This window comes from Mobula hypostoma, chromosome 6 (assembly GCF_963921235.1).
Source record: "Mobula hypostoma chromosome 6, sMobHyp1.1, whole genome shotgun sequence".
Classification (NCBI taxonomy): domain Eukaryota; kingdom Metazoa; phylum Chordata; class Chondrichthyes; order Myliobatiformes; family Myliobatidae; genus Mobula; species Mobula hypostoma.
This window is the reverse complement of record NC_086102.1, coordinates 111,605,319-111,628,005: the sequence shown is the minus strand read 5'-3', so window position 1 is coordinate 111,628,005 and position 22,687 is coordinate 111,605,319. Positions and strand designations below refer to the sequence as shown.

Sequence of the window (22,687 nt, the reverse complement as noted above, 5' to 3'; positions counted from 1 at the left end):
GTGTGTCACTGTGTGTGTGTGTGTGTGTGTGTCTCCGTGTGTGTGTGTTTGCGTGTCACAGTGTGTGTGTCTCCGTGTGTGTGTGTTTGCGTGTCACTGTGTGTCTGTGTTACTCTGTGTGTGTGATTGTGTATATGTGTGTGTGTGTGAGACTGTGTATGTGTGTGTGTGTCACTGTGTGTGTGTGTCTCCGTGTGTGTGTTTGCGTGTTACTGTGTGTGTCTGTGTTACTCTGTGTGTGTGTGTGTGTGTGTGTCTCACTGCGTATGTGTGTGTGTGTGAGACTGTGTATATGTGTGTGTGTGTGTGTCTCCGTGTGTGTGTTTGCGTGTCACTGTGTGTCTGTGTTACTCTGTGTGTGTGTCTCACTGCGTGTGTGTGTGTGTGTGTGAGACTGTGTATATGTGTGTGTGTGTGTGTGTGTGTGTCTCACTGTGTATATGTGTGTGTGCCACTGTATGCGTGTGTGTGTGTGTATGTGTGTCTGTGTGTCAGTGTGTCTGTGTGTGTGTGTGTGTGTCTGTGTGTCACTGTGTGTGTGTATGTGTATGTGTGTCTGTGTGTCTGTGTGTGTGTGTGTGTGTATGTGTGTCTCTGTGTGTATGTGTGTGAGTGTGTGTGTGTGTGTGTGTGTATGTGTGTCTGTGTGTGTGTGTGTGTGTGTGTGTGTATATGTATGTGTGTGTGTGTGTGTGTGTGTCTCTGTCTCTGTGGACGGTATCTTACATTGCAGGATTACAGCTTTGCCTCTCGTGTTGCAGGCTGCCTGTCAGCTCTGGTGTACCAGCACTCCATCACCCCGCTCGCTCTGCCCTGCAAACTCGTTGTTCCCAGCCAAGGTGAGTGAACTTTGTACATTAACATCCCAGTGAAAGAGGAGTGTGGAGGCAACTGTCTCTGTGCCCCCACCATGCTCTTCCAACCCTGTCACTGCGGGGTCAGAGTCTTACAGCAGAGAAACGGCCATGCTGACTGCCAAGTACCATTCTGCAAATCCCATTTACCAGCGCTTAGAACACTCAACAGTGCAGTACAGGACAGGCCCTTTGGCCCATGTTTTTCTGCTAGCCTACTCTAAGGTCAAACTAACCACTCCCTCCTGAATAGCCCTCTATTTTTCTATCATCCATGAGTCTATCTAAAAGTCTCAAATGTCCCTAATGTATCTACCTCTAACAACACCTCTGGCAATATGTTCCACATACTCACCAGTCTCTGTAAAAAAGACCTACTGCTGACTTCCAATCACCTTAACAATATGTCCCTGGTATTTAGCGACTTCCACCCTGCAGAGTAGTCTCTGGCTGTCTAAAGCTAAGGTCAAGTCAAAATAAAGACATGTTCACTCGATCTATGCTTCTGATCATCTTGTATCACCTCACTTCTCATCCTCCTTCTCTCTGCAGAGAAACCCTGGCTCCTATCCATGTTACTGCTAATGAAACCTCTGCTTCCTTCACCACCCAGCAATCTGTTCTGCCACCTTCAGGTCTCTTTGGAAATGTACACCAAGTTCCAACTGTTTTTCACAAACAAGAGAAAATCTGCAGACGCTGGAAATCCAAGCAACACACACAGAAAGCCGGGGGAAAGGTGAAGGGTCCTGATGAAGGGTCTCGGCCCAAAATGCCTTTTCCATAGATGCTGCCTGGCCTGCCGAGGTCCTCCAGCATTTATTGTGTATTCCATCTATTCTTCGGTATTCCCAAGGACCAAACTGTTCCTGTTCAATGCCCTACTCAAAATGGACCCCACAAAATGCATCACAACACACTTATCAGGATTAAATTCCATCTGCCATCTCCCTGCCCAGTTTACCAACTGATCTATACTATCTCTTAGCCTAAGGCTACCCTCCTCTTTATTCATAGGCAGACTTTGGTGTCATAGAACAGTACACCAAGATCTTCCATTTCCCTTACATACACATCTCTTAAATGTCCTTTGAAATTCCCCGCTCTCACCTTAAATGCGTACACTCTGGTAGAAGACATTTCACACCTGGGAAAAAGATATTGTCTGTCTATCTGTAGCTCACGTAATCTTATAAACCTCTATCAGATCTCCCATCAGCCTCTGCTGCTCCAGAGGAAACAACCCAGGTTTGTCCACCGTCTTGTTGTAGCTCATGGTCTCTAATCCTCCAACCCAGGAAGCATTCTGGTAAACCTCTTCTGCACCCTCTCCAAATCCTTGACGTCCTCCCTGTAATGGGGCGGCCAGAACTGTGAAATACTCCAGGTAGAACATAGAAGAGTACAGCACAGGGCAGGACCAGGCTCTACTGCCTACAATGGTGTGCAAAAAACAAACTAGCAATCAAATTGCTAGCTAGACAGATTGCCTCTGCTTACACAATGGCCATATCTTCCATTGCCCTCACATTCGTGTGTCTATATAAATGTCCCTTAAATGTCTCTAATGTATCTGACTCTCCCACCACCCCAGGCAGCTCGTTCCAGGCACCCACCACTCTCTGTGTTTTAAAAAAAAAAGAAAAAGAAAAAAAACAACTTGCCCTAATTAGGTAATCATGAGGAATTCTGCAGATGCTGGAAATTCAAGCAACACACATCAAAGTTGCTGGTGAATGCAGCAGGCCAGGCAGCATCTCTAGGAAGAGGTACAGTCAACGTTTCGGGCCGAGACCCTTCGTCAAGACTAACTGAAAGAAGAGCTAGTAAGAGATTTGAAAGTGGGAGTGGGAGGGGGAGATACAAAATGATAGGAGAAGACAGGAGGGGGAGGGATGGAGCCAAGAGCTGGACAGGTGATTGGCAAAAGGGATATGAGAGGATCATGGGACAGGAGGTCCAGGGAGAAGGAAAAGGGGGAGGGGGGGGAAAACCCAGAGGATGGGCAAGGGGTATAGTCAGAGGGACAGAGGGAGAAAAAGGAGAGAGAGAGAAAGAATGTGTGTTTATAATAAATAACAGATGGGGTACGAGGGGGAGGTGGGGCATTAGCGGAAGTTAGAGAAGTCAATGTTCATGCCATCAGGTTGGAGGCTACCCAGACGGAATACTGTATAAGGTGTTGTTCCTCCAACCTGAGTGTGGTTTCATCTTTACTGGGGTTGTATACACTGGAATTTAGAAGGCTGAGAGGGGATCTGATTGAAAAATGTAAGATTATTAAGGGATTGGACACACTAGAGGCAGGAAACATATTCCTGATGTTGGGGGAATCCAGAACCAGAGGCCACAGTTTAAGAACAAGGGGTAGGCCATTTAGAATGGAGTTGAGGAAAAACTTTTTCACCCAGAGAGTTGTGGATCTGTGGAATGCTCTGCCTCAGAGGGTAGTGGAGGCCAATTCTCTGGATGCTTTCAAGAAAGAGTTAGATAGAGCTCTTAAAGATAGTGGAATCAAGGGATCTGGGGAGAAGGCAGGAACGGGGTACTGATCGTGGATGATCAGCCATGATCACAGTGAATGGTGGTGCTGGCTCAAAGGGCTGAATGGCCTACTCCTGCACCTATTGTCTATTGCCTACAAAAAGGAGGTGGAAGAGCTCGAGGCCTGGTGCCAGGGAAATAACCTCTTCCTGAATGTCAACAAGACAAAGGAGATGGTTATCGACTTCGGGAGAACTCTCAGCACGGCCCCCTTTACCTCGGCTGCACAGCAGTGGAAACTGCAATCAGTTTCAAACTCCTGGCAGTGCACATCTCACACAACCCCTCATGGTCCCAGAACACATCCTAGACAGACACGAAAGCTCAACCATGCCTCTTTCTGAGAGTGCTGAAGAGAGCTGGACTGTGAACTTCCGTATTCACATCACAGATGCGCAGTAGATAGCATCCTAACAAACTGCATCACTGCTTGGTATGGAAACTGCAATGCAATGGACAGGAGGGCTCTACAACCTGTCGTCCAAGCTGCCCAACAGCCTACCCACCATTAAGGGCATATATACAGAAAGGTGCTGGGAAAGGGCCGGTCACATCATGAAGAATCCCGCACACCCTTTCCATGGACTGTCTGTCCCACTGCCATCAGGGAGGAGGCTATGTAACATCCACAGCAGGACCACCAGACTCCGAAACAGTTCCTTTCCCCAAGCGTAAGACTGATCAACACCTCCACCCAGTAACTCCACCACTACGTTATTATTTCCCGTCAGTCACCCTATGGACAGCCTAACGTCACTTTATGGGCATACAATCAATCTACATATATAGGCGATCTTCTGCATTTATATTTATTGTGCGTTTCTTTTTATTATTATTGTGTTCTTTATCTTTTGTGTTTTATTTTTGTGCTGCATCAGATCCGGAATAACAATTATTTAGTTCACCTTACACTTGTGTACAGGAAATGATATTAAACAATCTTGAATCTATCAATATCCCTCATAATTTTATACACCTTAATTACACCCCCTCTGAATCTCCCACAAATGGGAATAGCTAGGTTAGGCATTGAGCTCAACACAGACAGGATGGGCCGAAGGGCCTGTTCCATAATTGTGACTCCTCCATTCCAGGGAAATGGACCCGGTCCTTTACTGTGAAAGGTTGAACTAGGGAGGGTGAAGGACTGATTTGCCGGGACACTGCCTGGATTAGAGAGCAAGTCTTATGAGAACAGGCTGAGAGACCTTGGGCTTTTCTCTTCAGAGTGAAGAAGGATGAGAGGTGACCTGATAATGGTGTGCAAGATGATAAGGAGGATAGATTGAATGGACAGCCAGAGACTTTGCCCCAGTGTGGAAATGGCTGAGAGGAAGGTGCATAATCTTAAGGAATATATAGGGGGGGATGTCAGAGGTCGTTTTTTCACACAGAGAATAGTGGATGTGTGGAACACACTGCCGGAATGGTGGTAGGGGCAGATACATTAGGGGTATTTAAGATATTCTTAGATAGGCACATGGATGGTGTAAATAATGGAGGGGTTATGTGAGATGGAAGGGTTCGATTGATCTTAGAGTAGGTTAAAAGGCTGGCACAGCATTGTGGGCCGAATGGCCTGTACTGTGCTGTCCTGTTCTATATTTGGAAAGCGGTGAAATCATCGGACAAAGTCAGCATGGATTTGTGAAAGGAAAATCATGTCTGACGAATCTCATAGAATTTTTTGAGGATGTAACTAGTAGAGTGGATAGGGGAGAACCAGTGGATGTGGTATATTTGGATTTTCAAGAGGCTTTTGACAAGGTCCCACACAGGAGATTAGTGTGCAAACTTAAAGCACATGGTATTGGGGGTAAGGTATTGATGTGGATAGAGAATTGGTTGGCAGACAGGAAGCAAAGAGTGGGAATAAACGGGACCTTTTCAGAATGGCAGGCAGTGACTAGTGGGGTACCGCAAGGCTCAGTGCTGGGACCCCAGTTGTTTACAATATATATTAATGACTTGGATGAGGGAATTAAATGCAGCATCTCCAAGTTTGCGGATGACACGAAGCTGGGCGGCAGTGTTAGCTGTGAGGAGGATGCTAAGAGGATGCAGGGTGACTTGGATAGGTTGGGTGAGTGGGCAAATTCATGGCAGATGCAATTTAATGTGGATAAATGTGAAGTTATCCACTTTGGTGGCAAAAATAGGAAAACAGATTATTATCTGAATGGTGGCCGATTAGGAAAAGGGGAGGTGCAACGAGACCTGGGTGTCATTATACACCAGTCATTGAAAGTGGGCATGCAGGTACAGCAGGCGGTGAAAAAGGCGAATGGTATGCTGGCATTTATAGCGAGAGGATTCGAGTACAGGAGCAGGGAGGTACTACTGCAGTTGTACAAGGCCTTAGTGAGACTACACCTGGAGTATTGTGTGCAGTTTTGGTCCCCTAGTCTGAGGAAAGACATCCTTGCCATAGAGGGAGTAAAAAAGAAGGTTCACCAGATTGATTCCTGGGATGGCAGGACTTTCATATGAAGAACGACTGGATGAACTGGGCTTGTACTCGTTGGAATTTAGAAGATTGAGGGGGGATCTGATTGAAACGTATAAAATCCTAAAGGGATTGGACAGGCTAGATGCAGGAAGATTGTTCCCGATGTTGGGGAAGTCCAGAACGAGGGGTCACAGTTTGAGGATAAGGGGGAAGCCTATTAGGAAAAACTTCTTCACACAGAGAGTGGTGAATCTGTGGAATTCTCTGCCACAGGAAACAGTTGAGGCCAGTTCATTGGCTATATTTAAGAGGGAGTTAGATATGGCCCTTGTGGCTACGGAGATCAGGGGGTATGGAGGGAAGGCTGGTGCGGGGTTCTGAGTTGGATGATCAGCCATGATCATACTGAATGGCGGTGCAGGCTCGAAGGGCCGAATGGCCTACTCCTGCACCTATTTTCTATGTTCCTATATTCCATGTTCTTTCCTCATTACTCAGATACTCCATCCCAGGCAATATCCTGGTGAATCTCCTCTGCACCCTCTTCGGTACTATCAGAGCCCTCCTATAGGGCATTGAACAGAACTGTACACAGTTCTCCAGGCACGGTCTGAGCAAGGTTTTATAAAGTTCAGCAAAACCTTCCTGCACCTGTGCTCAGTGGCCCACTGGTCATGGTCCCACTTGTATACAGTGACCTGAAGAAAGGAGATTTGAAAGTCAGCTTCACTTGTCACACGGACATTGAAACACACAGTGAAATGCATCGTTGGCGTGAACGACCAACGCGGTCCGGGGATGCGCTGGGGGGGCTGCCAGCACCAACACAGCATGGCCACAGCTGACTGAGCCTAGCCCAGACCCCATACGCCTTAGAATTGTGGGAGGAGACTGGAGAACCCGCAGGCAAGCACGCGCTCACGGGGAGAACGTACAGACAGCGGCGGGAATCGAACCCAGGCCACTGGTGCCGGAATAGCGTTACGCCAGCCGCCACACAACCATGACCTCCAGCGGAGCAGCGGAGGACAGACTAAGGTTTTATAAACAAGCACAAAATGCTGGAGGAACTCAGCAGGTCAGGCAGCAGCTAACAGAGGGGACTGGAAAGGAAGGGGGCAGGAGCCTGAGTAAGAGGATGAGGTGAGGGGAAGGAGTACAAGCTAGAAGGTGAGGGGTGAAGGCAGGTGGATGTGGGAGGGAGGATGAAGTGAGAAGTTGGAAGGCGATAGTCCTACCATTTCCACACCCCCCCCAACCCACCCAATCTGCCGAGTTCCTCCAGCATTTTGTGAGTGTTGCTCTGAATTTCCAGCATCTGCAGAATCCCTTGTGTTTATGGTTTTACAAGGCTGGAGCATAATCTCTCTGCATCTATACTCAGTGCCCCAGCTGAATACTGTGTGACTTGAAGGCGCCCCGTTTGGTAGAAGGAGTTGCATTCTCTCCCAGCCCTGGCAGTATTTCATGGCACTGAATACTCCGAGATTCCTTCCTTCACAACGCAGAAAAACTGACTCACAAATACAACTCGTGTTGAAAGGGTCCCCTGCTGCTGTTATTGGCTCCCACTCTGCATCCCGCTATTGTTCTGAATTTGGGTGGGTCGAGTAAGACTCGTAAACACTGTGTGCTGCGGAAACATCTGGACTCAGCTTAACTCTCTGTGTCCTGAAACTTTGAGCAGACAAGACTCCTGATGGCTCCGCATCAGTACTTGCAGAGGTTTAGAAGAATCAGGAGAGATATTACTGAAACCGTTTGAATATTGAAAGGCGTAGATAGAGTTAATGTGGAGAGGATGTTTAAAGTGGAGGTTGACAGTTTCATGATCAGTGAAGGCATCAAAGGTTATGGAGAGAAGGCAGGAGGTGGGGTTGAGAGGGTTGATAAATCAGCCATAATGGAATGGCAGAGAAGACTCAATCAGCCGATTGGCCTAATTCTGCTCAGATAGTTTATTTCCTCCATAGATGGTGGCTGGCCTACTGAGTTCCTCCAGAATTTTGTGAGTTTGGCAAGCTTTCCAGCATCTTCAGAATCCCTTGTGTATACTACTCAGGGAGGGTCCCTGTCCATCTCCCCCTCACTCCTCAGGGAGGGTCCCTGTCCATATTCCCACATAGGGAGGGAATCTGTCCATCTCCCCCCACTCCTCAGGGAGGGTCCCTGTCCATCTCCCCCTCACTCCTCAGGGAGGGTCCCTGTCCATCTCCCCTTCACAACTCAGGGAGGGTCCCCATCCATATTCCCTCTCACTCCTCAGGGAGGGTCCATGTCCATATTCCCCCTTAGGGAAGGTCCCTGTCCATCTACCCCTCACTCCTCAGGGAAGGTCCCTGTCCATCTCCCCCTCACTCCTCAGGGAGGGTCCCTGTCCATATTCCCTGTTAGGGAGTGTCCCTGTCCATCTCCCCCTCACTCCTCAGGGATGGTCCCTGTCCATCTCCCCCTCACTCCTCAGGGAGGGTCCCCGTCCATATTCCCCCTCACTCCTCAGGGAGGGTCCCTGTCCATATTCCCTCACTCATCAGGGAGGGTCCCCATCTATATTCCCCCTCAGGGATGGTCCCTGTCCATATTCCCTCACTCCTCAGAGAGGGTCCCTGTCCATATTCCCTCACTCCTCAGGGAGAGTCCCTGTCCATATTCCCTCACTCCTCAGGGAGGGTCCTGCCCATATTCCCTCACTATTCAGGGAGGGTTCCTGTCCATCTCCCCCTCACTCCTCAGGGAGGGTCCCGTCCATATTCCCCCTCACTCCTCAGGGAGGGTTCCTGTCCATCTCCCCCTCACTCCTCAGGGAGGGTCCCTGTCCATATTCCCTCACTCCTCAGGGAGGGTCCCTGTCCATATTCCCTCACTCCTCAGGGAGGGTCCCTGTCCATCTCCCCCTCACTCCTCAGGGAGGGTCCCTGTCCATCTCTCCCACCCACTCCTCAGGGAGGGTCCCTGTCCATATTCCCTCACTCCTCAGGGAGGGTCCCTGTCCATCTCCCCCTCACTCCTCAGGGAGGGTCCCTGTCCATCTCCCCCCCACTCCTCAGGGAGGGTCCCCGTCCATATTCCCTCACTCCTCAGAGAGGGTCCCTGTCCATATTCCCTCACTCCTAAGAGAGGGTCCCTGTCCATATTCCCTCACTCCTCAGGGAGGGTCCCTGTCCATATTCCCTCACTCCTCAGGGAGGGTCCCTGTCCATCTCCCCCTCACTCCTCAGGGAGGGTCCCTGTCCATATTCCCCATTTTCCCTCACTCCCCAGGGAGGGTCCCTGTCCATTCCTCCCACCCACTTCTCAGGGAGGGTCCTGCCCATATTCCCTCATTCCTCAGGGAGGGTCCTGCCCATATTCCCTCACTCCTCAGGGAGGGTCCCCATCCATATTCCTCCTTAGAGAGGGTCCCTGTTCATATTCCCTCACTCCTCAGAGAGGGTCCCTGTCCATATTCCCTCACTCCTCAAGGAGGGTCTTGCCCATATTCCCTCACTCCTCAGGGAGGGTCCCTGTCCATCTCCCCCTCACTCCTCAGGGAGGGTCCCTGTCCATCTCCCCCTCACTCCTCAGGGAGGGTCCCTGTCCATATTCCCTCACTCATCAGGGAGGGTCCCCGTCCATATTCCCTCCCTCAGAGAGGGTCCCTGTCCATATTCCCTCACTCCTCAGGGAGAGTCCCTGTCCATATTCCCTCACTCCTCAGGGAGGGTCCTGCCCATATTCCCTCACTCCTCAGGGAGGGTCCCATCCATATTCCCCCTCACTCCTCAGGGAGGGTTCCTGTCCATCTCCCCCTCACTCCTCAGGGAGGGTCCCCGTCCATATTCCCCCTCACTCCTCAGGGAGGGTCCCTGTCCATCTCCCCCTCACTCCTCAGGGAGGGTCCCTGTCCATATTCCCTCACTCCTCAGGGAGGGTCCCTGTCCATATTCCCTCACTCCTCAGGGAGGGTCCCTGTCCATATTCCCTCACTCCTCAGGGAGGGTCTTGCCCATATTCCCTCACTCCTCAGGGAGGGTCCCTGTCCATCTCCCCCTCACTCCTCAGGGAGGGTCCCTGTCCATCTCCCCCTCACTCCTCAGGGAGGGTCCCCGTCCATATTCCCCCTCACTCCTCAGGGAGGGTCCCTGTCCATATTCCCTCACTCCTCAGGGAGGGTCCCTGTCCATATTCCCTCACTCCTCAGGGAGGGTCCCTGTCCATCTCCCCCTCACTCCTCAGGGAGAATCCCTGTCCATCTCCCCCTCACTCCTCAGGGAGGGTTCCTGTCCATCTCCCCCTCACTCATCAGGGAGGGTCCCGTCCATATTCCCCCTCACTCCTCAGGGAGGGTCCCTGTCCATATTCCCTCACTCAGGGAGGGTCCCTGTCCATATCCCCCTTACTCCTCAGGGAGGGTCCCTGTCCTTCTCCCCCTCACTCCTCAGGGAGGGTCCCTGTCCATCTCTCCCACCCACTCCTCAGGGAGGGTCCTGCCCATATTCCCTCACTCCTCAGGGAGGGTCCCTGTCCATATTCCCTCACTCCTCAGGGAGGGTCCCTGTCCATATTCCCTCACTCCTCAGGGAGGGTCCTGCCCATTTTCCCTCACTCCCCAGGGAGGGTCCCTGTCCATTCCTCCCACCCACTCCTCAGGGAGGGTCCTGCCCATATTCCCTCATTCCTCAGAGAGGGTCCTGCCCATATTCCCTCACTCCTCAGGGAGGGTCCCCGTCCATATTCCTCCTTAGAGAGGGTCCCTGTTCATATTCCCTCACTCCTCAGAGAGGGTCCCTGTCCATATTCCCTCACTCCTCAGGGAGGGTTCCTGTGCATATTACCTCACTCCTCAGGGAGGGTCCTGCCCATATTCCCTCATTCCTCAGGAAGGGTCCCTGTCCATATTCCCTCACTCATCAGGGAGGGTCCCCATCCATATTCCCCCTCAGGGAGGGTCCCTGTCCATATTCCCTCACTCCTCAGAGAGGGTCCCTGTCCATATTCCCTCACTCCTCAGGGAAGGTCCTGCCATATTCCCTCACTCCTCAGGGAGAGTCCCTGTCCATCTCCCCCTCACTCATCAGGGAGGGTCCCCGTCCATATTCCCCCTCACTCCTCAGGGAGGGTCCCTGTCCATCTCCCCCTCACTCCTCAGGGAGGGTCCCTGTCCATCTCCCCCTCACTCCTCAGGGAGGGTCCCTGTCCATATTCCCTGTTATGGAGGGTCCCTGTCCATCTCCCCCTCACTACTCAGGGAGGTTCCCTGTCCATTTCCCCCTCACTGCTCAGGGAGGGTCCCCGTCCATATTCCCTCATTCCTCAGGGAGGGTCTTGCCCATATTCCCTCACTCCTCAGGGAGGGTTCCTGTCCATCTCCCCCCTCACTCCTCAGGGAGGGTCCTTGTCCATCTCCCCCCCACTCCTCAGGGAGGGTCCCTGTCCATCCCTCCCACCCACTCCTCTGGGAGGGTCCTGCCCATATTCCCTCACTCCTCAGGGAGGGTCCCCATCCATATTCCACCCTAGAGAGGGTCCTGCCCATATTCCCTCACTCATCAGGGAGGGTTCCTGTCCATCTCCCCTCACTCCTCAGGGAGGGTCCCTGTCCATATTCCCTCACTCCTCAGGGGGGTCCCCATCCATCTTCCCCTCACTCCTCAGGGATGGTCCCTGTCCATGTTCCCCCTCAGGGAGGGGTCTTGTCCATCTTCTCCCCACCACCCCCACCCCACTGACATAGGTATCCTGTCCATATCCTGTTTTCTGGTCACCTCATTATAGGAAGGAAGTGGACGCTTTCGAGAGGGTGTAGAGGAGATTTACCAGGATGCTGCCTGGACTGGAGAACTTGCCGTATGAGGATAGTTTGAACCAATAGAGCTTTTCTCTTTGGAGCGAGCGAGGATGAGAGGTTACCTGATAGAGGTGTACAAGATGTTAAAAGGCATAATTGAGTGGACAGGCAAAGAATTTTTATCAAAGCGGAAATGGCTAACATGAGTGGGACTAATTTTAAGGTGATTGGAGAAAAATATACGGGGGATGTCAGAGGTAAGTTTTTTACACAGAGATTGGTAAGCTCATGGAACGCACTGTCAGGGATGGGGGTAGAGGCAGATACATGATGTACTGGTGTGGGAGGGCAGGTTTCCATCGAACTTAGAGTAGGTTAATGGGTCTGTACTGTGCTGAACTGTGTTGTATGTTCTTTCCTGTGACTCAAGGACAGTTCCTGCCCATCATCTCTCTCTCTCTCTGCTGTGATGTCTCTGTCGAGTGATTAGCAATATGCAACTTTGCCAGCAGTTCCTGTTTAAGGCACTCGACCCCTGGTGCCCCCTGTTCACTGCGAACCCGGCCGGGAGCATTTTGTGTTTCCTACATGGCAGTCTGGCCCTCACAGACCGAGGTCACTCAGTCCTATTCCTCATCCTCCCCCTCGCTGCACTCTGATAATCTGAGCAGGATGGGACCCCACCTGGAGCACAGAGCACGGTTAACTCTCTCCGGTCTGCACTGCAATGTTAGTTTCTCACCGGGAGTGTAAGTGGACAGAGGCTCCCACACTCAGCTCACTGGTGAGGTACACCCATCCTGTTGTCCTTAAGAACTATACAAGTGTGAGTATGATATGGCCCTTTCTAACACCCCTCTCTTCCTTGTCACAATCCGTTCAGATGCTGCCCACAGTTACCGAATCCCTTCTCTGCCACACCCTTACTAATAAGCAGTGGTTAGTGTGAAACTATCACAGTGTCAGTAATTAGAGTTCAGCTCCTACCGGTGTCTGTAAGGAGCGTGTACACTCACCCTGTGTCCGCGTGGGTTTCATTTGGGGCTCCGCTTCCCTCCCCACACAGGGTGGGGACGTTATCAGCATGCTATGCAGGCGCCAGGTGGCGTTGTGGGCTGTCCTTGGATTTTGATGCAAACGATGCATTTCACTGGATGTTACATGTGACAAACAAAGCTCATTTTTAATTTTCCTTTAATACCCTTGCCTCACTGTTCATTCCTTTTACGGCAGTAACCCTCTCAGAACCTCACTTGCACCCTCTGATGCAGCCAGTCCCCGCCTGGCCTCTCAGGGTGGGGAAGAATCTGGGTGCCGCTTTAAGGCAGAGCATGGAAATTCTGAGAGTCATAAAGCCAGGGACACTACAGCAGATATGCAGGCCCTTCGGCCCATCTAGTTCATGCCTAACTATTATTCTGCCTAGTCCCATTGACCTGCATCCAGACCACAGCCCTCCAGACTCCTCCTGTCCATGTACACATCCAAATTTCTCTGAAATGTTGAAATAGAACCTGGTTCCACCACATCTGCTGGAGCTCGTTCCAAACTCTCATCATCCTCTGAGAGAAAAAGTTGCCCCTCAGGTTCCCCTTAAACTTTTCAGCTTTCACCCTTAACCCATGACCTCTAGTTCTCGTCTCACCCACTCAGTGGAAAAAGCCTGCTTGCATTTACCCTGTCTGTACTCTTCGTAATCTCCCCTCATTCTCCCCCGCTCGAGGAAATAAAGCCCTCACCAATTGAACCTTTCCCTCAGATCTCAGCAGCATCCTTGCAAACTTTCTCTTCACCCTTTCAATCTTATTGACATCTTTCCTGTAGGTGGTTGATCAGGAAGGCAAGCAGTACTCTAAATTAGGCCTCATTAACGTTTTATACAACTTCAATACAAGATCTCAACTTCTGCATTCAATACTTTGATTTATGAAGGCCAGTGTTCCAAAAGCTACTTTCAAGGAATTATGGATCAGTATTCCCAGATCCTTCTGATCTACTGCACTCCTCCGTGCCCTAGTGGTCACCGTGCAAATCCTATCCTGGTGTGTCCTCCCAAAGTGCAACACCTCACACTTGTCTGCATTAAGTTCCCTCTGCCATTTTTCAGCCCATGTTTCCAGCTGATCCAAATCCTGCTGCAGGCTTTGACAGTCTTCCTCGCTGTCCAATACACCCCCAAACTTGGTGCCGTCTGGTAGTTTAATGTTTTAAAATTATCGGTGGCCCTTCGGCCCTTTAAGTCCATGCTGACCATCAATCACCCATTTACACTGAACCCACGATAATCCCATAAGACCATAAGACGTAGGACCAGAATTAGGCCATTCATTCCATCAAGTCTTCTCCACCATTTCATCATGGCTGATTAATTATCTCTCTCACCCCCATTCTTCTGCCTTTGGCACCCTGACTAATTAACCTCCACTTTAAATATACTCAATAACTTGGCCTCTACAGCTGCCTGTGACAATGAATTCCACAGATACACCAGCCTTTGGCTAAAGAAATTCCACCTCATCTCTTTTCTAAATGGATGTCTTTATATTCTGAGGCCTCTCCTATCTAGGCCTTTCAATCCCGTAATATTCTCGCCTCTATCTCCCCCCAGGTTCCACTCCTCACCCACACTAGGGGTATGTGTGATTCACACACCGGGATACATCACATAAGCCACCAACCTGCATGCCGTTTGGGATGGGGAAGGAAACCGGAGCACTTGAGGAAAACCCCTGGGTCGCAGGGAGAAGGTGCAGACAGGGCTGGTGGTTGGGATCGAGCCGGGGTCTCGGGAGCTGTGAGGCAGCGGCTCGATGGTCCATGCCACTGCGCCACCCATCTCCTGTTGCCCCCAGAGGGTGGAAGGTGCAGGCTAAATGGAAGTTTCTCTCTTTCAGATCCAGTGGACAAAGCCCCAGAACCATCAGCACTGACAAACTCAGCCTCGGAGTTACTGAAGCAGGGGGCAGGTGGGTGTGTTCCACTATCCCCACGCTGTGTGGCAGGACTGTGGTGGCTTCGGGGGGTTGGGGGTGATGGTGATCCCAATACCCCTGGGACGTTGGGTGTGGGGGGCAAAACGATGGGCCATTCCTCCTTGGTGCAGTCCAGCTCTGCTAGTCACGGCATTCAAAGTCAAAGTGAAGTTCATTACCTCAGCACCGTATGTCTCGAGGTTCCTGTTCTTGCAGGCTTCTAGGGGAAAATAAAGAAATACAATAGAATCAATAAAACCTATGTATAAACAAGTAACCAATGTGCAAAGCGAAGACAAATTGTGCAGATAAAATATTGTTCGTCCATCGTTGTCGTCGATGAAGACCTCGACACCATTATGATGATGATGGTGTTGAGACTAGCGCGTGATTTGGATTTAAGTGAGGGAGAGTTGCGCAGCGTCAGCCTCACTCTCTCTTCCCAATTCCCATCTGGATCCAGTGGCAAGACAGAGTCTAGATGGCTGGAGATGGGACTAGGCGCAGTGGATGACCAGGACGTCTTCTGTGTCTTGTCCTGCTCTACACGTTCCACGACGCTTGCAGAGACCGCCTTCTTGACCGTTGGACCTTCCATTGGTCTCGTCCGCTCAGTCCGCCGGAGTCTGTCTTCACATGCTGGGATAGACAACTCCCTATCTCACCGAGGGTTTGAGACCCGGCAGCTGCCCTCACCTGGTTTAGCCGGCTTGTCGAAGCCGTTGCCCGGGGTGTGGCCGCTGTCTCATGCAAACAGCTACGGGGAGCCACAGGTGAGAGCTGAGTGCCAGGTGGGGACCAAAGGTGGACTAACTGCCTTGAAAAGGACGCGACATGTTCCCCCACCAATAAATAATAATGAGAACATGAAGATGCCTGAAAGTGATTCTGTGGGTCAGAGCGACACACACAAGATGCTGGGGGTATTCAGCAGGTCAGGCATCTATGGAGGGGAATGAACAGTTGACGTTACGGGCTGACACTCTGCGTCAGGTCCCGATACTGCTCCATAGGTGCTGATCTCTGTGTGTTGCTCTGGATTTCCAGCACCTGCCAGATCTCTTTGTTCTGCAGGTCATGGAGTCAGTTCGGAGTTGTGGTGAGTGAGTTGTGCACACTGGTTCAGGAGCCCGATGGTCGAGGGCTAATAATTACTGAACCTGATGGTGTGAGAAGGCTCCTGTACCTTCTTCCTATTGGCAGCAGAGAGCAGAGAGCATGGCCTGGACTACGGGGGTCACTAATGACACAGTGCTCCTTGTAAATGTACTCAGTGGTGGGGAGGGCTTTTCCTGTGATGGACTGGGCTGTGGTGCATTGGTAAAATTTGGTGAAGGTCTACGGGAACAGGCCGGATCTCCTTAGCCCTCTGAAGAAGTAGAGGTAACTAGATTCTTCTGTCTGTGTACTGCACTCCCCTTACACCCCCGCTTCCTTTTCTTCCCCCACAGCGTGCAATGTACTGTTTGTAAATTCGGTGGACATGGAGTCTCTGACAGGCCCACAGGCGATTGCAAAGGCCATCTCGGGGACACTGGGCACCCAGCCACAACCCACTGCCACCGTTGTTCATTTCAAAGTGTCCTCACAGGGGATAACCCTGACTGATAACCAGAGGAAGTAAGTGTAAAGTTTCACTCGCCGTGGATTTGTCTATCTGATTGTGCGTCTGTCAGTCTGTGTGTGTGCTGACTAGAGTCACAGAACACAATACACAGAAACAGGCCCTTCAGTCCATCTAACCCATAGCTACCACATCTGCTTGCAGCTCGTTCCTCACTCTCACTGTCCTCTCAGTGAAGAAGTCCCCCCTCAGGTTCCTCCTAAATATTTCACCCTTCACCTTCAACCTATGAACTTGAGTTCTTGTCCCTACAACGTCAGTGAAGAATGCCTGCTTGTGTCTAGCCTATCTGTACCTCTCCATCAAATCTCCTCTCATTCTGCTATGCTTCAGGAATAAATTCCAAGCCTTTCCCTATAATTCAGGTCCCCAAGTCCCAGCATATCCTTGAAATTTTTCTCTGCGCTCTTTCAAACTTATTGATATCGGAAAAATATTAAGATGGATTAAGAATCTCAAATCTCCCACAGCCCATGGGTACTCTGCCCTGTCACCAACTCTCCCCACCCACGGAATCCCCTCCCACAATATTGGACACTCTCCCCCAACACTGACTCTCCCCACCCACGGAATCCCCTCCCACAATCATCGACGCTCTCCCACCAAGGAACCTCCTCCCACAATCATTGATACTCTCCCCCCATGGAATCCCCTCCCACAATCATTGATACTCTCCCCCCATGGAATCCCCTCCCACAATCATTGATACTCTCCCCCCATGGAATCCCCTCCCGCAATCTTTGATACTCTCCCCACCCCCACGGAATCCCCTCCCACAATCATTGATACTCTCCCCACCCCCACAGACTCCCGTCCCACAATTGACGCTCTCACCCCACGGAATCACCTCCCACAGTCATGGTTCTCCCGCACACACAGTCGTGTGCACTCTCCCCCATCACAGACTGTGAAGGGTGTGGTATTTTGGAAAAGAAGCAGAGTTTTACCTGGAAATGCACTAACAAACGCTTAAAACCCCTTGGAGTTCCCGGTGCTTTTCTTTGGGAATGAGATGTCTTTTTATGTTTTCCGTTCTAGGTTGTTCTTCCGACGTCATTATCCCATCAGCAGTGTTACGTTCTGTGATGTCGATCCACAGGAGAGAAGGTATGGACTCTGTCTCCAGCTTCAGATGTGGGTGGTGTTCAGGGCAACCAAGGGTTGTGTCTGTGTAATGCACGTGTAGTGTGTGACGTGAAAGTGAGTGAGTGTGTGTGTGCATGATGCGTTTGAGAGTGTGTGTGTGTAATACACGTGTAGTGTGTGGCGTGAAAGTGAGTGTATGTGTGTGTGTGTATGGTACGTTTGAGCGAGAGAGAGAGACTGTGTGTGTATGTGTATGTGTAATGGTCACAGTGTGTGTGAGACTGCTGGATGTGTTCTACGACTGACCCTGCATCCCATCCTTTGCCCGCTCTCCTGGAGTGGTGGGTTTCGGTCAGCAGACAGGGTGACAGGAACTCTCTGCGATTCAGCATCCGCACAGTGTCACGGCGCGGCTGAAGGTGAGTGGGCAGTGTGTGCGGCAGCAGTGCCCGTGAGCTCCAGAGTAACCGCTGGCCATCTGCTCTCTTACAGGTGGACAAAGCCAGACGGTGCCTCCTCCAAGTAAGTGATCACCCTCCATCCCGGTAGTTCACAATGAGCCCTACCGTGTCCAAGTGTCCTGTCTCCCTGCCGACATCGAACCTCCTACCAGCCCACAATCAGAATCAGGGTTATTATCACCGACCTATGTCCTGAGACGTGTTGTTTTGTGGCAGCAGCACAGTGTAAGGCATAAAATACTCTGTAAATTACAATAAGACTTCATAAAAAGTAATTAAATGGTGCAGAAAGAGAGAAAATAGGGAGAATCACAGACAGAGTGGGGAGCCAGAAACTTTCTCCCAGGGAATACCAGAGGACATCTGCTTAAGGTGAGAGGAAGAGAGAATAGGGGGGCTGTCAAAGGTAAGTATTTTACACGGAGAATTGATACATTGCCAGGGGTGGTGGTAGAGGCAGATTCGTAAAGGACATTTACAAAACTCTTAGGTCGGCCTGTGGATGATAGAAAAATGGAGGGCTATGCGGAAGGGAAGGTTAGATTGATTTTGAATAGGTTAAAAGGTCGGAGGGTGGAGGGCTGTAGTATTCTATGGTGTACGTACGCAGAAGAGAGCAGTGACTGTTTGTTCACTCTCTGTTCCCCCTCTCTCGCCCTCCCCCACCCCCCCAGGCTCTTCGGCTTCGTGGCCCGGAAGCAGGCGAGCACCACTGACAACGTCTGTCACCTCTTTGCGGAGATGGACTCCAACCAGCCAGCCACCGCCATCGTCAACTTCGTCTCCAAGGTCATGATCGGCTCGCAAAAGAGATGAATGCCTGTCGTCCTCCCCGCCAAACAATCGGCAAAAGTGGTCCACGGGGAGAGGAGAAGGACTTGGAGACGGGTCGGAGAGGGAGTGCGCGGAAGTGAAGGGTGGCGGCTGGGGACTGGGATGTGTCGGGGAATGGATGGGGGAGGAGGGCAGATCTCGTAAAAATGCACAGCGTGAGGAGGAAATGGCAACGTTTCCAGTTGAAGGACAACTAACTAACGGGCAGTGTTTATCTTAGAACTGTAGGCATAAATGTGTGGCATGACACAGGAGGCCGTGAGCTGTTTAATTGTGACTCGTTAACCGGCTTTAATCAATTGCTAAGCTCAGTGCATGATTTTTCCAATGTGAGCATGGTTTACCAGATTCTGCTTTGGAACAGGGGGCAATTCCCACCCAAATACCCACCGGCAGCCCCTAGGCCACCATCTGCCCTAGGTGGCGCGGAGGGAGATTGTCTCGGAGAACTGGGTAGCAGTAGGTGGGAGCTGTGCCTCACCTACCGTCCCCTCGTCACCCTGTGGACGTGTGCACGCAATGCAAGACGTGACGTGACTCTGACTGGGAGGGACCGCCAGCGTGTGTGATACAGGGAGTCGGGGTGCTCTCGGGCTGAAGGGTGGGTAGTGACCAGCGCTCTGCACCTTATTCCGGTTCCCTGCCATCCCAGCACTTATGACCGTTCTGTCCCCGACCGTGTTCGGAGACATTGACCCTCCTCCACCGCCCCCCCCCCCCCCGCCGACCCCATGTTCCTCTCCTCTCTGTCAAAGCCTCCATCGTCCTTCACTGCAGCCTTCCTGCACACAGGGCTCTCCTCGTCAGTGCCACAAACTCTGTCTCCTGACCCGCTCGGCACCAACACAAAGCCAGAATCGATACTCTGAACCCAGCAAGTAAAGGTTCAAATCTTACCGCCACCACTCGAACTGAATCCAATTTAAATAAATCTGGCTGTGAATATCTAGTCTGGATAGAATCAGAAGATGCAAATGCCCTTTATGGAAAGATCATCTGTCTGTAACCCATCTGGACCACCACACAGTAACAGTCTGATTGTACCTGCTGTGAGACAACAAGACATAGGAGAAAAATTAGGCCGTTTGGTCCATCAGTCTGCTCCCCCATTCCAACATAACTGATTTATTTTCCCTCTCAACCCCATTCTCCTGTCTTCTCCTCATAACCTTAGATGTCCTCATTAATCAAGAATGTATCAACCTCTGCTTTCAATATGCCCAATAACTTGCCTTCACAGCTGTCTGTGGCAATGAATTCCACCCTCTGGGTAAAGAATTGTCTCCTCATCTCTGCTTTGACTGCTGACACCCAAGCTCCAGCTGCTCAGGCCTGTCCCGTCCCCTCATAGCTGCCACCCCTCTCTGCAAAGGACACCTTGAGTTTGTCCAAACATCTGTGAACAGCTGGAGCAATGTCCCTGAAAACTCCCAAATACTTGCCCGGGAGTGAAGTATTACAGACTTATACAGTGCTGAAACAGGGCCTTTGATCCTCAAAATCCTGCAGCTGCTGCAAGTTCTGAAATAAACCAGAGCATGGTCCAAAATTTTCGGCAGGTTAGGGCAGCGTTCCTAAAGAAAGGAACAGAGCTAACGCTGTGAACCATTGACTGATCTCCCTGCAGTGTTACTTCCTCTTTGTTCCGGAACTGTTCCAGGGCAAACCCACCTTCACCCTCATATTCCATTTAAGTAGCCCTCCAACCACACGGCATGAACATTTTGATTTCTCCAATTGTTTTTTTCCCCTTTCCCCCTTCCCTCTTCTTCGATTCCCCACTCTGGCCTCTTACTACTTCTCCTCCTCTGCCTATCACCTTCCCCTGGTGCCCCCCTCCTCCCCCCTTTCTCCCATGGTCCACTCTCCTTTCCTACCAGACTCTTCCTTCTCCAGCCCTTTACCCTTTCCATCAATCACCTCCCAGCTTCTCACCATCACTCCTCCCGTCCCCACCTGGCTTCACCTGTCACCTTCTGCCTTGACCTCTTTCCCCTCTTCCCCCACCTTCTTATTCTGGCATCCTCCCACTTCCTTTCCAGTCCTGATGAAGGCACTCAGCCCGAAATGTCGACTGTTCATTCCCCTCAATAGATGCTGCCTGACCTGCTGAGCTCCTCCAGCGTTTTGTGTGTGTTCACCCTGCCTGACGCTTCCTCGGTTTAATAGTGTGTAACCCACTCACTGTGGAGGGGCACCCTTGGCTGTGGATCTGTCTGCCCATTCAAATGGACTGAGGAGAGGGGGCAAAATATGTCACCCCCTACTCCGTGTCTGCCCCCAGCAGCCTAGTACACACCCCTGTGGGGTAGGGATGGTACATGATGGACAAGGAGTGAAGTTCCCTCTACACCGTCCCATCACACACTCCCAGGGTCAGACACAGAGTGAAGTTCCCTCTACACCGTCCCATCACACACTCCCAGGGTCAGACACAGAGTGAAGCTCCCTCTACACTGTCCCATCAAACACTCCCGGGGTCAGACACAGAGTGAAGCTCCCTCTACACCGTCCCATCACACACTCCCAGGGTCAGACACAGAGTGAAGCTCCCTCTACACTGTCCCATCAAACACTCCCGGGGTCAGACACAGAGTGAAGCTCCCTCTACAACCATCCCATCAAACACTCCCAGGGTCAGACACAGAGTGAAGCTCCCTCTACACCATCCCATCACACACTTCCAGGGTCAGACACAGAGTGAAGCTCCATCCACACCGTCCCATCACACACTCCCGGGGTCAGACACAGAGTGAAGCTCCCTCTACACTGTCCCATCACACACTATTGGGGCACAGTTTGGTACAAGTCCCCCCCCATACTATTGATTTGTAACATTATTACAGCTTCCCCATCCCTTGCACAATTGCAGCTGTGAGACAGTCTCCTGATGGTATTGATTTGCCCAGATCAGCCTCTCCCTGGAGTTGGTGTGCCTCAGGCAGACAGAAGACAGCTTCTGGACTTCCAGCCATTATTGCCACTGGTGCCCCATGTGGCAAAACCACAGGGTTTCTGCAACCTCACCAGCACTGCTTCCCCCTCGAGTCTGAAACCTCCCTAACGCAGTACAGAATCCATGGACAAACACCAGTGAACTAATGTTAACAGCAGCGTGTAGCTACGTCTGCCGGACTGACCCAGAATTTCACGAGCATTATTCCCCGCATTGGAATCCGCCATCAGACTGAGAGCCACTAACACAAAGGCAGCAATCTTTACATATATAAAAAGCGCAGAAATATGTATAAAAATTTGCTTTATGAATATATTAAATCTTGGAATGGATTGTAGAGGTGATTTCTTTCAGAAGTGTCAAGGGTGCAGTGATATCGGCTGCAGTCTCGGCGGTGGGTGAGACTGCGGCAAACTCCGAGTGAGGCAGCCCGGCCCGGCCCGTTGGAGGGGTATGGTGTTGGCCGCTGGGACCCAGCCTCTCTCAGAGTTTGAACAGGCACCGTGGTCGGGGCAACTGGTCACATCCTGTCAGCCTGTCTACTGCCTTAGAAATCCGCTTGTATACATTGTAAATTTGGATACTGCATCCCAGTCAGGGTCTGCATGTGTGTTGGATAGTCCCCCCAGTGAGGGACTGTGTGTAGGACAGTGTCTCAGTGATGGTCAGTGATTCAATGGGACCGCCCCCAGTGAGGGTCAGTGTGTGTGTGAGACTGTCCCCAGTGAAGCAGTGAAGGTCAGTGTGGGTGTGTATGTGTGTGGGGTATGGGGGAACCGTCCCCAGTGAGGGTCAGTGTGTGTTTTTTAGACTGTTCCCCAGTGAGGGTCAGTGTGTGTGTGGGACTGACCCCCAGTGAGGGTCAGTGTGGGTGTGGGACTGTCCCCCAGTGAGGGTCAGTGTGTGTGTGGGACCGTCCCCAGGTGAGTGTCAGTGTGTGTGTGGGACTGTCCCCCAGTGAGGGTCAGTGTGTGTGTGGGACCGTCCCCAGGTGAGTGTCAGTGTATGTGTGGGACTGTCCCCCAGTGAGGGTCAGTGTGTGTGTGGGACCATCCCCAGTGAGGGTCAGTGTGTGTGTGAGACTGTCTCCAGTGAAGCAGTGAAGGTCAGTGTGGGTGTGTATGTGTGTGGGGTGTGGGG

General features: G+C 51.3%; 1 protein-coding gene across 8 annotated transcripts in view; it reads left to right on the top strand.

The window, feature by feature from the left end:
* Positions 1-21,227, top strand: part of tns1b (tensin 1b) — a 392,135-nt gene extending 370,908 nt beyond the window's left edge. For all 8 annotated transcript variants that reach the window (XM_063051466.1, XM_063051470.1, XM_063051471.1 and 5 more), the window contains 6 exons: positions 762-839; positions 14,509-14,580; positions 16,038-16,206; positions 17,249-17,317; positions 17,789-17,818; positions 18,432-21,227. In XM_063051466.1, the coding sequence (XP_062907536.1) occupies positions 762-839; positions 14,509-14,580; positions 16,038-16,206; positions 17,249-17,317; positions 17,789-17,818; positions 18,432-18,573 (560 nt within the window). In that variant the 3' untranslated portion in view covers positions 18,574-21,227. The remainder of the gene's footprint in view (positions 1-761; positions 840-14,508; positions 14,581-16,037; positions 16,207-17,248; positions 17,318-17,788; positions 17,819-18,431) is intronic.
* Positions 21,228-22,687: the final 1,460 nt, after the last annotated feature.